This window comes from Zalophus californianus, chromosome 11 (genome assembly GCF_009762305.2).
Source record: "Zalophus californianus isolate mZalCal1 chromosome 11, mZalCal1.pri.v2, whole genome shotgun sequence".
Taxonomy (NCBI): Eukaryota; Metazoa; Chordata; class Mammalia; order Carnivora; family Otariidae; genus Zalophus; species Zalophus californianus.
The window spans coordinates 105491493-105505686 of NC_045605.1; the positions used below are offsets into that span (position 1 = coordinate 105491493).

General features: G+C 50.5%; 1 protein-coding gene across 1 annotated transcript; it reads left to right on the plus strand.

The window, feature by feature from the left end:
- Positions 1-424: 424 nt before the first annotated feature.
- STIP1 (stress induced phosphoprotein 1) lies at positions 425-13465 on the plus strand. The gene is made up of 14 exons (XM_027580744.1): positions 425-551; positions 3612-3821; positions 4309-4450; positions 4607-4748; positions 5416-5584; positions 6554-6680; positions 6770-6872; positions 7154-7274; positions 8230-8326; positions 8480-8604; positions 11824-11860; positions 12079-12182; positions 12399-12571; positions 12969-13465. Exons 1-14 carry the CDS (start codon positions 543-545, stop codon positions 13039-13041), a joined length of 1632 nt encoding a protein of 543 aa, XP_027436545.1. The 5' UTR covers positions 425-542; the 3' UTR covers positions 13042-13465.
- The last annotated feature ends 729 nt before the right edge of the window (positions 13466-14194 follow it).

Below are 14194 nucleotides of genomic sequence, written 5' to 3' on the forward strand. Positions count from 1 at the left end.
TGAAGGCCCCACACTGCCTTTTGACGGGCGGCCATTTAAACCTATCAGCGCAAACTGGCGGCGACTCTCCGCCCAATCGACATTTTTTTTCATCTGAAGGAGCTGCCGTCACGGAGTCCGTCAGCCCAATGGAGAGGTGGAAATTTCCAGAAAGAACGGGACCAATGGGCGCGGCCAGCGCGGCCACGATTGGCGGACCAAGCGGCCAATCCCTGTCACAGAAGTTCGCCCCTCCCTCCAATCGTGGAGCCCGTAGTGGGCGGGGCTTGCCGGGAGGAGTCCAATCCGGAGGCGCGGGGGAGGCAGGGCTGAGGGAATTACTCTCAACTGCCCAATGACAGAGAAGCAAAGATGATGGGCTAGACTTCAAGCCAATAGTAGGGAAGCACAGAAAGCCCCCTCGGGGAGCGCAACCAGTGAGCAGGCGAGGAAGGGGCGGGATCCGGGGGTCCCGGCAGCTTCTAGTAGGTTCCAGAAGGCGGCGCGTGCGGTTGGGAACGCGGAGCGGACGGACTCAATTCAACGGCGTTCCGGACCGGGCTATGGAGCAGGTGAAGGGGGAGGGGCGGGCCGAGGCCCCGGGGCCGCTCGGACACCGGCCGAGGCCGAGCCGCGGGTGGAGGAGCGGGGCGGGGCGGGGCGGGCGCCGATCGGGGCGGCGGTCTGGGGCCGGCCGAGCAGCGGCGGCGGCGGCGAGGGCGTGAGGGCCGCTGCCCACCGGGCGGGAGGTGAGCAGTGTAGCGAGGCCGGGCCGCGGGGAGCGCCGGGTCCACCCAGCGGCCGTCGCCTGCCGGCTCGGCGAGGAGGGCCGGAGGGCCGGCGACAGTTCGGCCGAAGTCCGGCCCGCGGCAGGCAGAGAGGCCGTGGCTGGGCCCCGGAGGCCTGCCGGGAGGTGGCTCTCGGCTCAGCGGAGGGGGCCGGGGGGGACAGTGGTGGGGGTGCTGGCAGGGATGGAGGTGGGCGAGGGGCTTCTGTAGAGGCGGGAAGGACCGGGTCCACACTGGGGGCTCGCCAGCTGAGAGAGCCGGGATTCCCGACGGAGAGGCCCCCCGGGACTTGGCCACAGTTAACTTGGAGGAATGTGGAGAGCGGGGACGGCCGGGATGGACGAGCGTTTAGTGAAGGTTTGATGAGCGGCGGGCCGACTTCTTTGCCTGATGCAGGAAAGGGAGGGTGCCGCGAAAGTCCTTGGAACGGTTTCCATCTCTACCAGTGTTTTACAGATGCATGTGCCGCCCCTCCCTTTCTTCTTTCTTCTCGGTTTTGTGTGTATGTGATTCGAGAGTAACTCAAGACTGATATTTCTGGAAGGTTGGTTTCTGATTACACAAGGAGGAATTGGTTGCTGTAGAAAATCTAGGCTATGTAGATAAGCAGCAAGAAGTTACTTGTCTCGGCTCAGCATTTTTAGGGGACCGAGTTTGTAGTTGCTGGTGGTTGGTTTAAGTGGCTTCATTATATTCTCGGCGGCCTGGAGGTGGTGAACGGCCTGGAGAGATTTTATTCAGTTGGAAGCTGTTCATTGAAGTGTAGCGATTCATCTGGGGAAAAAACCAGCCCCTTGTTTTCGGTGTGATCTGCAAAGCCTAGTGTTGCTTTCTTCAGGTACAGCCATTGCTGCTTTGATCAAATCTGGAGCCTCTATAGTAAATTAAAAAAAAAAAAATAGAGTGGAGATGGAGTGATGAATAAGTTTTTTGCTCATTTGGGATAATTAAGTTGTATCTGGGATTAAATAGGCTAAGGTAGAGACAAGAAAAAGATTTCTGGAGTGAGGAGCACATTACTTACAAATTTAAGAAAGGGGTTTGTCCCTTTGATCAAAATAGGAAAAAAGTTTTTAAAGTCGAGCTTCCCATTCTAGGTGGAGCGGATGTGCAGGGAGACTGAATGAATGACTAAACTCAGGGCTGCAACGTTTATGACTGGTGAGCTGGCCACCTGGCATTTTAACTACAGATGTGTCCGAATCTACTGCTGAACCCATTCACCATGTGACTTCTCTGCATTTGGTTTTTATTTTCAACAGGGGATCTGTATCTGTTTTCGGAAGTATTCAAGTTAGACTCAAGTTGGACAGATTGGTGTGTCCACCTTTTCTTTTTAGTGCCTTTCAAACAAATCCCAGGGTGTAATGTACTTTTTACACTAGAATCAGTGCAGAGATAGCACTGTGTAACACATTTAACAAAATAGTGCTTGCTATTTGCATTGTGGGCTGGTATTTTCTATCCTACCTTTAAAGTGCTGGTCACAGCCTACAGACTTGATTTCCTGACCTACCGCGGGTCAGTACTCTGTTTGGCAAATGATGTTTTGTAGGATAGGCAAGAACTTCATGGAGCTGTTCTCAGCTGCATCTTGATACTAGCTGAGTTTTTAACTTTTTGCTTTGTGGTCTCCTTCCTGAGTTCTAAGATTTTTTTATCCTTCGCTGGATTTGGCAGTCTTTGAGTTTTTTGTTTTTGTTTTTAAGATTTATTTATTTATTTATTTGAGAGAGAAAATGAGATAGCACGGGAGGGGGTAGTCAGAGGGAGAAGCACACTCCCTGCTGAGCAGGGAGCCTGATGCAGGATTCGATCCCAGGACTCCAGGATCATGACCTGAGCCGAAGGCAGTTGCTTAACCAACTGAGCCACCCAGGCTCCTTTTTCTTTCTCAAGGTTGTCTCTCTGACATCTCTGGTTAATGGAGGGAAGTTCCCGATTGGTGTGCCTCAGGGTTCCAAAATCACTTGCAATCAGTATGTTAACAGTGGTGGTCAAGGCTGGATGATAGAGTCAGAGAGAGAATGATTTAGTAACTTGAATGACAAGCTTGATCTCACCAAATGTGTTTGCATTTGAGATGTGACCCTTTCTCTCTTGTAGGGCATCCCTGGTTAGGAGAAGCCCTCTAATTAGTACTATGTTTTGAATATTTGAGAGGATTGGAGATTAAACCACAAATAGTGTTTCATTTTTTTGCATACTCTGTATGATATTTAAATGCGGCAAAACTGATTTGGGTGGGCTAGCTCTCCTTTACTCACTAAGGAACAGAGCAGTGATCTACCATGCTGTGACCTCTCACCACACCTATGAATGGGAAATAGGTTCTTCTCTGATCGTGGGTGAACATCTTGATGCTCCCAGAGGAGCCGGTGTGAAGCCTGTGGTTTGTAGAGCATGTGTCCAAGCACACTCCATTCACTTCCTTCGTGAATCCCTCTTCTGTGAGGAGCAGCGCGGTCTGTGTTTGGTTTATCGTTTGGGCTTCTTGGCATTATAATGGCAAATGAATTTGTTTTTCCATAAAAGGACCTCATGAGTGTGTCCTTCATCAGCCCTAAGTAGAAACTTTTGGAAGAGTGGCTGGAATTCTGATTCACACTGGAGCTAGTGGAGAGCAAAGGGTCAGACTTTTTTTCCTGGTTACTTACTGTTTTCTGGTTGGTTCCAAAAGGTGTGGGAGATGGTAAATGAACTCATTAATGGTTTTTCTTTTGGTTTGTAAAATAACTTCTTTGTCGATAACTGAAGAAAAGTAGAAACGCCACTTAGAAAATTGGGACCAAGCAAATGTGTTATGGAGAGAAAAAGTACATTGGCTTTTTTTTTCACCTTCAGGTAAATGAGCTAAAAGAGAAGGGCAATAAGGCCCTGAGTGCGGGCAACATTGATGACGCGCTACAGTGCTACTCTGAGGCCATTAAGTTAGATCCCCAGAACCACGTGCTCTACAGCAACCGTTCAGCGGCCTATGCCAAGAAGGGTGACTACCAGAAGGCTTATGAGGATGGCTGCAAAACCGTCGACTTAAAGCCTGACTGGGCCAAGGTAAGCTGTGGGTGCACTGAGGCTCTTTGGACTTCACAGATATGCCTTTTGGTACGCTGTTTTTACATACTAGGCCCTCCTGGCCTGGCTTGTTGTGTGTCCCTGTAGACGGATAGTTGATTACCCATCCGTTCTCCTCCTTGAGTATGTTCCTCAGACTGATGGTATAGGTCGCCAAGTCTGAGATATCATCCCTTGTTGAGACGGGTCTTATTTCTTGTACTGCCGGGAGAGAAAATGCTGCCAAAGAAACGGACAGCCCTGGGTCGTAAGATAAACTGAGGTGGGGAGGGTGAGCATCTTTGATATTTGTCTGGATTCTTCGTTCTCAATTTTGGCATCATGTGCTCCTCCTCCTATTCTTTGGTCTTCGCATGAATACCCGTTTTGTCCCATGAAATGTAGAACAGAGTCTTTGGAGTTCATCTTCTGGACTTACCTCTTGATGTCCTTTATTTTGTTTTGTATCCTTTTTTGCTGGTTTAAGGGCTATTCGCGGAAAGCAGCGGCTCTTGAGTTCTTAAACCGATTTGAAGAAGCCAAGCGAACCTATGAAGAGGGTTTAAAACATGAAGCAAATAATCCTCAGCTCAAAGAGGGCTTACAGAATATGGAGGCCCGGTTGGCAGGTAGACACCAATACACTGTTGGGTTGGTTGGTTGGTTGGTTTTTAACGGGGTTACCTTTGAGGCTCCCTGCCTAAATGGCAGGCTTACAGGCTACAGGGGCATCATGGCTCAAGGGAACCGATTTCTAGTAACGTGCTTTCCTTTGCTCGGAACAGAGCGGAAATTCATGAACCCTTTCAACATGCCCAATGTGTACCAGAAGCTGGAGAGCGATCCCAGGACAAGGACGCTGCTCGCTGATCCTACCTACCGGGAGCTGATCGAGCAGCTGCGCAACAAGCCATCCGACCTGGGCACGTAAGTCAAGGCAGAACGGTTCGTCTCTGGAAATGGACGCGGACATTGTGCTTCCTGGGATTTTTATGGTCGGGCATAGGGGGAGGAGGGTGTCCCTGATTCAGACAACAGTGTTTCTGTGTTTGCATTTCTCTAATAGGCGGTAGTTGTTTGCTTATATTTCTAGGAAGGGTCAAATGGGACATACATCAGAATAATTTAGAATTTTAGAATTTTCTTTCCTGAGTGTCCATGTCTCTTCACGCTCTACTCTAATTCTGATCTGGCACCAACCCTATCCTTTCCATGCACACCAGATGCTGTCTCTTGGTACATTGGAGTGGAGAAGAGCGTCAGGTTAAAGATGTGTTTCTTAAGCGTATTGCTATCTGTGACTTCTGAGATGAGATGGAGTGTACTTATAACTCATTCCTTTGTGTATTTTCTGTTTTCGAGAAAGAAATCTGACAGCTGTTACCTCATTTTAGATGGATTGTCGAAGGATAGGGTATTCCCCGGTGGTACCTCGTGGATAGTGCAGAATCCAGCAGTTTTTCTGTGGAGGAGGAGCTCTCGTATGCAGTCATCTGAGATTTAGCAGTCACTGGGGGTTTAAAATCAGTTGTGGTGAAGAATAATTGTGGTTTTCTTTTTTCTTTTTCTTTTTTTTTTTTTTAAACAATGCTAGGAAACTGCAAGATCCCCGGATCATGACTACTCTCAGTGTCCTGCTGGGGGTCGATCTGGGCAGTATGGATGAGGAGGAGGAAGCTGGAACACCTCCCCCACCTCCTCCTCCCAAGAAGGACACGAAGCCAGAGCCAATGGAAGAAGATCTTCCAGAGAATAAGAAGCAGGTCTTGTTTTTCCTCCTTGTTGTCACACATTCCTAAATGACCTAGTCAGCCGGCAGTCCCCATCAGGCAGGAGTACTGTGGGTCGGGGCGGCTGTAACAGTTTCTGAGCATCCAGGTGCTGCTGTTATCAGAACGGTCAGTATGTTAAAAGGTTGACTCGCCAAGCGATATCATGAGAATTGTGTATCTCAGAGACTTGCAGCAAGGCTTTTGGGGCAGGCCAGTAAAGTTCTGTGTGTGCTCCGTGTCCTCGCTGGGATCCAGAGGAATGTTGTCTACACCCATCTCATTTAGGCTCCTGTTTTCTGGTCGGATGTGGTGTGTAGTTGAAAGTTGTCCACTTAGCAACACAGTCTTCCAGAGTAGGAGGCATGTGCTTCCACGATTCTATTTCCCTTCTTATAAATGGGAACAGCAGATTGTTGCCAAATTTAGCACCTTCAGATGGGTAAGCGTTGGTTGTTCAGGGTGTCTCAGAGCTGGAAAAGGGCCCGATGATGTGGGTGGTAGCAAGCTATGCTGAAGACTCCTGCCACCAGGCCAGCCCCTTCTCATCCTCTCCCCACCCCCCTGCCGCTGTTCCCTGACAGCTGAGGCCCCAGAAAGCCGAGGGACAGAAACTGACTTGGCGCAGCCTCTCCCAATAAAACTGGGCACAGAGCTGCTGTCCTCTTGGAGGTTGGTGCAGGCTAGAGGGATTTCCTGTCCAAAGAAGCTCTCTGTTTTCTCAGAAAATCCAGGAGGGTAGATGGAAAGGGGGGCACTTCAGAGGAAGTGGAAATGAAAGTTTTTAATTTTCCATTCCAACAGCCGCTCACTTTTCAGTCCATAGCTGATTGAGAAGATGCCGGCAGACATGGTGACCTGTTGGTCGTACGTGCTGTACAGGACCGGGGGCAGGTCCCAAGCTCTTACTCTCTCTGACATCAGGGTTAGATTTGCTCAGTACTCCTTCCACACTTCATCTAGGCGCTGAAAGAGAAGGAGTTGGGGAATGAGGCCTACAAGAAGAAAGACTTTGACGCAGCCTTGAAGCACTACGACAGAGCCAAGGACCTGGACCCCACCAACATGACTTACATGACCAATCAAGCAGGTGAGGTCCAGGCCGAGGGGTAAGTGCATTGTCAGGCAGTCCTGAGGAGAGACAAGGGCTGACTCTTCCTTAACCGTCCTGCCTGGCAGCCGTGTACTTCGAGAAGGGCGACTACAGTAAATGCCGGGAGCTTTGTGAGAAGGCCATCGAAGTGGGGCGAGAAAACCGAGAAGACTATCGACAGATTGCCAAGTACGCGCGACCTTCGGCAGTACCTCGAGTGGTGTGGAGGGGTCGATGTCCAAGACTTAAATTTTCCTGCATGGGGAGGAGGGTTGTTGGCCACACCACCTGCTCTGTTAACAGTGGGCTGGAGAGGAGGCCTCAGGCATCGAGACAAAAAGTGTTTGGAGGGCATAGTGTCCCGATAGTGATGGGGGCCTTATTCCTAGTTGCCGATGTTTTTTCTCTGCAGGAGCTGACCTTGTCCCTGCTCTGCCCTTAGCAGATTCTTTTTTGCTTGTTTTTGTCAGAGCTTACGCTCGAATTGGTAACTCCTACTTCAAAGAAGAAAAGTACAAGGATGCCATCCATTTCTATAACAAGTCTTTGGCAGAGCACCGAACCCCAGATGTGCTCAAGAAATGCCAACAGGTGGGTAGGGAAAGAATGGGGATGTTTTCTTAAGTTCTTATTCCTTATATTTGCAGTTGCTTAGTAGTGAACCTTGAGTTTTTTTAGGTAGTGTTTTTGGTCATTTCACATGATGTCCTTGTCACGTGATAACACATAAGGAATAACCCAGGTTGTTTGCTGTACTTTATCAGCCAAGATTTTAACCTTCTGCTGAGGGTCAGTGCATGGAGTGTTATGGTTCTTATTGTAACTTAAGTTTTTTTTTTACCTTACGTAACCAAAGTGTTGTGTATTGTGCCAGTTGTCATAAACTATGGGGGGGTGATTTTATTCATGAAAAGTTTGGTCAGAAAGTTTTTTTTTTTTTAAGATTTTTTTTTTTTTTATTTGAGAGAGTGCTTGTGCACACACAAATTGGGAAAAGGGGCAGGGGGAGAGGGAGAAGCAGACTCCCTGCCAACCAGGGAACCCCACGGAGGGCTTGATCCCAGGGCCCTGGGATCATGACCTGAGCAAAGTTACACGCTTAACCGACTGAGCCACCCAGGTGCCCCAAGACTGTTTAGGAAATTGTGTTATTGACACATGGATCATCTTCAGGGGCTTGCTTGCCTTTTTTGTTTTTTGTTTTTGAGTGAGGGGTGGTGGAAGCGACAGGGGGGAGGGAGAGAATCTTAAGCGGGCTCCACACACAGTCTAAGCTGAAACCAAGAATTGGACGCTTAACCCAGTGAGCCACCCAGGCACCCCACAGTGTACCTTGATAATGAAGAATATGTAATTTTTTAAGTAATCACTGCACCCAATGTGGGGCTTGAACTCACAACCCCGAGATCAAGCATTATATACTCTTTGAACAAAAACTAAAATCACGGTACTTTTTGGAAATCAAAATCCGCATCAGGATTTTTTTAGTGCAATATTTATGTTGATGAGAGTTTAAATGATTATCCGAAGAATTATTTTTTCTTAGGCGGAGAAGATTCTGAAGGAGCAAGAGCGGCTGGCTTATATAAACCCCGACTTGGCGTTGGAGGAGAAGAACAAAGGCAATGAATGTTTTCAGAAAGGTACGTTATAGCTCAGGTGACAGAAGTTTTTGGATAAGAGTTGTCCAGACCTGTCCTCTGTGCCTCGGCTGCCTGTGTGCTAAATAAATAGTCCCTGGTGTGGGGGAGGGTGGCTTTTTGCTTTCTAAAAAAGTTTCTTTTTCCCTTATCCAGGGGACTATCCCCAGGCCATGAAGCATTATACAGAAGCCATCAAACGGAATCCAAAAGATGCCAAATTGTACAGCAATCGCGCTGCCTGTTACACCAAACTCCTGGAGTTTCAGCTGGCGCTCAAGGTGGGCAGGTCTGGGAATGTGGAGCAGGCACTATGGTAATGAACTTGTGCGTGAGAAATGCGGTTTTTTTCTTTGCCCATTTTCATCAACATCCGTTCGATGGTCTTACTTTGATCTTAGAGTCAAGGTGGTGGTGTGTGTATGTGAGTTTTGTAAAATACAGCACTGAAGTCTGCTCCATCCTGGGGCGTGGAGTTATATTAGTGATGGGGAGTATTTGGAAAAGTGGATCTTGGGGGCGCCTGGGTGGCTCAGTCAGTTAAGCGTCTGACTTCGGGCTGAGGTCATGATCCCAGCATCCTGGGATCGAGTCCCGAGTTGGCTACCTGCTCAGTGTGGAGTTTGCTTTTCTCTCTGCCCTCCCCGCCACTTGTGCACGCACGCGCGCTCTCTCTCTCTCAGATCTTTATTTTTTATTTATTTTTTTAACTTGACAGAGAAACAGCGAGAGAGGGAACACAAGCAGGGGGAGCAGGAGAGGGCGAAGCAGGCTTCCCGCGGAGCAGGGAGCCCGATGTGGGGCTCGATCCCAGGACCCTGGGACCATGACCTGAGCCGAAGGCAGACACTTAACGACTGAGCCACCCAGGCGCCCCTCTCTCAGATCTTTAAAATAAAAGTGGGGGCACCTGAGTGGCTCAAATGGTTAAGCATCTGCCTTCGGCTCAGGTCACGATCCCAGCGTCCTGGGATTGAGCCCCGCATTGGGCTCCCTGCTTGGCGGGGAGCCTGCTTCTCCTTCTCCCTCTAACGTTCCCCCTGCTTGTGCTCTCTCGCCTTGTCAAATAAATAAATAAATAAAATCTTTAAAAAAATAAAAGAAAAAACTGGCTTCTTTTCCATCTTTCCTGATGATAGATTCTTTTCTTGATGTTCTTGTTCTTCCCTTCCCCTTTATTATTCTGACCTTCTGAGGGTACAGGTCATTGGTCTCTAGTGATTGTGTGCACCCCTCACCGTCATCCACCTTCGGAACCTTTTCATCTTCCCAAACTGAAACTGCACCCTTTAAACACTGACTCCCTGTTCCCTCTCCCCCGGCCCCTGGCAGCCACTGTTCAGCTCTGTCTCTGTGAATGTTACCTCTCTAGGGACCTTCTGTGAGTGGAAGTGGCCAGCATGTGTGCTTTCGTGTCAGGCTCATTTCACTGAGCACCCTGTCCTCTTCCTTTTGAAGGCTGAGTGCTGTTCGGTTACACGGACGCGCCATCGTCCTCCTGGCCCCCTCCTCCGTTCTCCGTCAGCAGCACTGGTGGTTCCCCCCTTGTGGCGGCTGGGGTCCTGTGTCCGTGGTGGGGCGGGGGGGGTCCCACCTTCAGTTTTTCAGGAGAAGTGCTGTGTCGCTGTGTAGGTCGAGGTTTAATTTTTTAATTATTTTTATTCATACATTTTTTGGGGGAACTGCGGTATTGTTTCCCACAGCAGCTTTACCATCTGCCCTCACTTTTTGATTAGGTCAGTTAGCACGCGTGGTGTTCTCGGTCACATTAGGCGTGGTCAGGTGTGGTTCTGTCGCACCATGAAGGGAGTTAGTCCCCACTGCTCTCTTGAACACAAGCTGTCCAGTGCTTCTATTGGCGATTTTTAAACCATTCTCTAGATGACTTTGCTGATGAGTAGATGACTTTTAAAATGTTGTGCAAGGGGCGCCTGGGTGGCTCAGTCATTAAGCGTCTGCCTTCGGCTCAGGTCATGACCCCAGGGTCCTGGGATCAAGCCCTGCTTGGGGCTCCCTGAGCGGCAGGAAGCCTGCTTCTTTCTCTCCCTCTGCCCCTGCTTGTGTTCCCTTTCTCGCTGTCTCTTTGTCAAATAAATAGAAATCTTTAAAAATAAATAAATAAAATGTCCAAGTCTGGACTACCTTTTAAAAAAAAAATTTTTTTTTTTATTTATGTATTTCAGGGGCACTTGGGTGGCCCAGATGGTTAAGTGTGTGCCTTTGCCTTTGCCTCAGGTCATGATCTCCAGCCCGTCGGGCTCCCAGCTCAGTGGGGAGTCTGCTTCTTCCTCTCCCTCTGCTGAAATCTCCCCCTGCTTGTGCTCTCTCTCTCTCTCTCAAATGAATAAATAAAATCTTTTAAAAAAGGGTTTATTTATATATTTGAGAAGAGGGGAGAGAGAGAACGAGTGTGGGGAAGGGCAGAGGGAGAAGCAGACTCCCTACGGAGCAGGAAGCTATACGTGCCCGAGACCGGGACGCCAAAATCATGACCTGAGCCGACGGCAGACGCTTAACAGTTATAATGGAGCCACCCAGGCACCCCAAGTCTGGACCACCTTATGGGAAGGTAACAAAACGTGACCTATGCAGAGACCCCAGTACTTGAGTCCGTGATAGTTGTTGATGCCACTGTCTTCTGGGCCCTTGTCTGGTTTAGGGACATCACTGCTGTGGTACAAGGGTGACATCAAAGCCAGGTCGGTTCACCAAGTGAAGAACAGCATCAGTGGTCACCTGTGAGGGAGAGTGGTACTTCCCCAGCTAGGAACCGAACCATTTCTGGGCTAGCTTTTTGCCGGAGTAGTTGGAAGTGGGCCTGGGTGTGAAATGATAGTGTATGGCATTTTTTTCCCCAGAATTTTCCATTTCATAGGCACTTCAAACAAAAACACCCGAACCACCTGTGTGTCCTCCACCTCTTTGAGCGATAAGCATGGACGTGTTTTTGCCAAACCATTTGTGAAAGGAAGTGGGATATGTTTGGCACTCTACGTCTGTGAGCTAGCTCCTGAGTGCACTTTTTCTGAAGTGTCATTAGCACCTGATAATAGTGGAACTAAGGCTGGGTGCTGTGGGGCTCTTCAGATTTCCCCACTTAACCGAAACTGCGCGGTAAAGCCATCAGGATCGAAGCCCGTGCATTTCATCTGGTTCGTGTGCGTGTCCTCTTCCATTTCTCAAGCTAGAAGTTTCCCCACCTTTTGCGGATTTTTCCATAATCTGAGCTTTTTGAAGAGTCCAGGCCACTTGTCTTCTGTGGGGCGGTCTGTAGTCTGGATTTGTCAACCCTCATGGTTTCGCTTGACTTGCTCTTCTCCCTCCTCTGCTGGGCCTTCTGTGAAAGGGCCCAGGTGCGCGGATTAACAGAAGCTCGAGATGCAAAACAAGGACACTGTCGCGGGTCTGGGCAAAGTGTCCGGTTATTCCAAATGGTCGGTCTGTCGTGAAGTAGCTAATCTGAAAGAACAAGCCTCACGTCTCTCCTCTCTCCTTCCCAGGACTGTGAGGAATGTATCCAGCTAGAGCCGACCTTCAGTAAGTGCTTTCCTGCCGTACCCCCCTGTCCCTCGACACCAGCGCAGAGATGGAGAGTGGGAGAGGACGTGCTCGCCCCCCTCTTGTGTCGGGGCCGGTGGCCGTTGGGAGCTGGCATCCGTGGGCGAGACGGATGTTGGGGTTCCCGTGGGAAGGTGGGAGTGGCAGCCTTCAGAGCTGCGTTCTGATGACGCCTCACCTTTCCCACTTCTCTGCAGTCAAAGGCTACACCCGGAAAGCAGCCGCCTTGGAGGCGATGAAGGACTACACGAAAGCCATGGACGTCTACCAGAAGGCCTTAGACCTGGACTCCAACTGTAAGGTGGGGCTGCTCTCGGCCGCCAGGGGGCTCTCCCCTGCCTGCATTTCTCCTTTGAGTCTTCTCAGTGTCGGTTCGCTGCTGCTGCTTCCCTCTTGCCTGTTTCTCTGTCTGTCTGTTCCCCCCCCGCCTTGTCCGTTCCCTCTGGTACCTTGGCCCTGCTGAAGTAGTGAGCCGGGCGGTGCTCACGCCCCCCTTTCTGGCTCTGCCGGGACGCAGGAGGCGGCAGACGGTTACCAACGCTGTATGATGGCCCAGTACAACCGTCACGACAGCCCTGAAGACGTGAAGCGACGCGCCATGGCCGACCCCGAGGTGCAGCAGATAATGAGCGACCCGGCCATGCGGCTCATCCTGGAGCAGATGCAGAAGGACCCCCAGGCGCTCAGCGAGTACGTGGAGTTGGGGGAGATGGAAGAGGGAAGGCAAGCAGTGAGGCGGCACGAGCTCTTTGGGGGTCACTGTGTATGGCTTTGCTTACAGCTGAAAAGGTGGGCCGCAGCTTGGGGGCTGGAATGGCTTCGTGGCTGTGTTTGCCACGATCGCTTGAGTGGTCTGCTGGAAAGACAAGTTTTGCAGGAAGAGCGGCTTCAGCTTCAAGCTGTGTCCGCGGGTTCGTGCGGAGCGGGGTGGCACGGCACGGCACTGCCCAGGGGCCGAGGCCAGGACTCCTGCTTGGCCGCCTCCTGTGGGGCCTTCCGCGGGGTTTGCGTTGGGGTTGCTCCAAGAGCGAACAAGACCTTTTTAGGTTAAGTCTCGTGTCTATTAACTTTGCTTTTTGTTCATTAGACACTTAAAGAATCCTGTAATAGCACAGAAGATCCAGAAGCTGATGGATGTGGGTCTGATTGCAATTCGGTGATGACTTGCTCATCATCCCCTTCCCTTTGCCCTCATGTGGAAAGAGGAGCTGGGACCGCGGCAAGCAGCGCGGAGCAGAGGGGAGAGCAGGGGAGAGTGAACAACTTCTCTCTATATATTTATATAGACCTATGTGGAAGATACAAAGACTCGTATTCGCGTTACTCGCACCGCCGCTGCCTCTGGGCCCTCCCAGCACACGCATGGTTTCTTCCGCTGTCCTTGGGTTCCCTGTTCCCTTCCCCGCCCTCAGTCGCCGTCTCAGCTGCTCTCCCATAGTTGGTTATTTTTTATTTGGGGCAGTGGGCGTGTGTGGGGAGGGGAGGCACTTCCCCCCCCATCCTCTGGGCCCAGCTGTCTTCACATTGTTAACTCCACGTGCCCTTCTCCAATAAAACAAGCCAGTCGGGCGTGGTTATACGTCATGTCCTTGTGATTTTTTTTTGCCAAGTGACCCTGAAGTGGTTGTCCCATAGGGGTTACAACCTGAAGTGTGTGAGAGGTGGGAGTGGCAGCTGCCTGGGCACCTGAACCTCTTCTCTTCCCAGGGGGCGGATCCGTACCACCTCGGCATGCTTCGGTCACTAGGTGGCACTATCACCCAAGGGAGCCTGGGGCCTTCCCTACCCTGAGTAGCGCCAACTCCAGAGGTTCAGGTCAACATTCTGGCGCTTCCCACATCGTTCATCACACTCTCATCTCAGAACTGGAAACCAGCTAGATGGAACACTGGGTCCCACCCAAGAACAAAAATGTTTCCCATTGGTAGAGCGTTCAGACCTCGTGGGAGACCAGCTCTGTCAGCTGCTCTCTGATAGTTTTAGTCTTTAAAGAACTCGCTGCTCTCGAGGCACCTGGGACAATCGTTTGGTTGGTCGTCCGACTCTTGGTTTTGGCTCAGGTCACGGTCTCAGGGTTGTGGGATCGAGCCTCTCGTCAGGCTCCGTGCTCGGCGGGGAATCCGGATTCTTAACCTCTGCGCACGCATGTTACCTCTTTCTCAAATCTTAAAAAAAAGAAAACCCAACCACTCACTTCTCTCACTCTTGGCTCTGCTCAGAGGAGGCTCGTCTGCACCTTCCTTCAAATCCGGGTTCATCCCACACCAGCTGCCTCCACTGTGCTGCCTAAAGTTCAACCCCAGCATCAAAGTC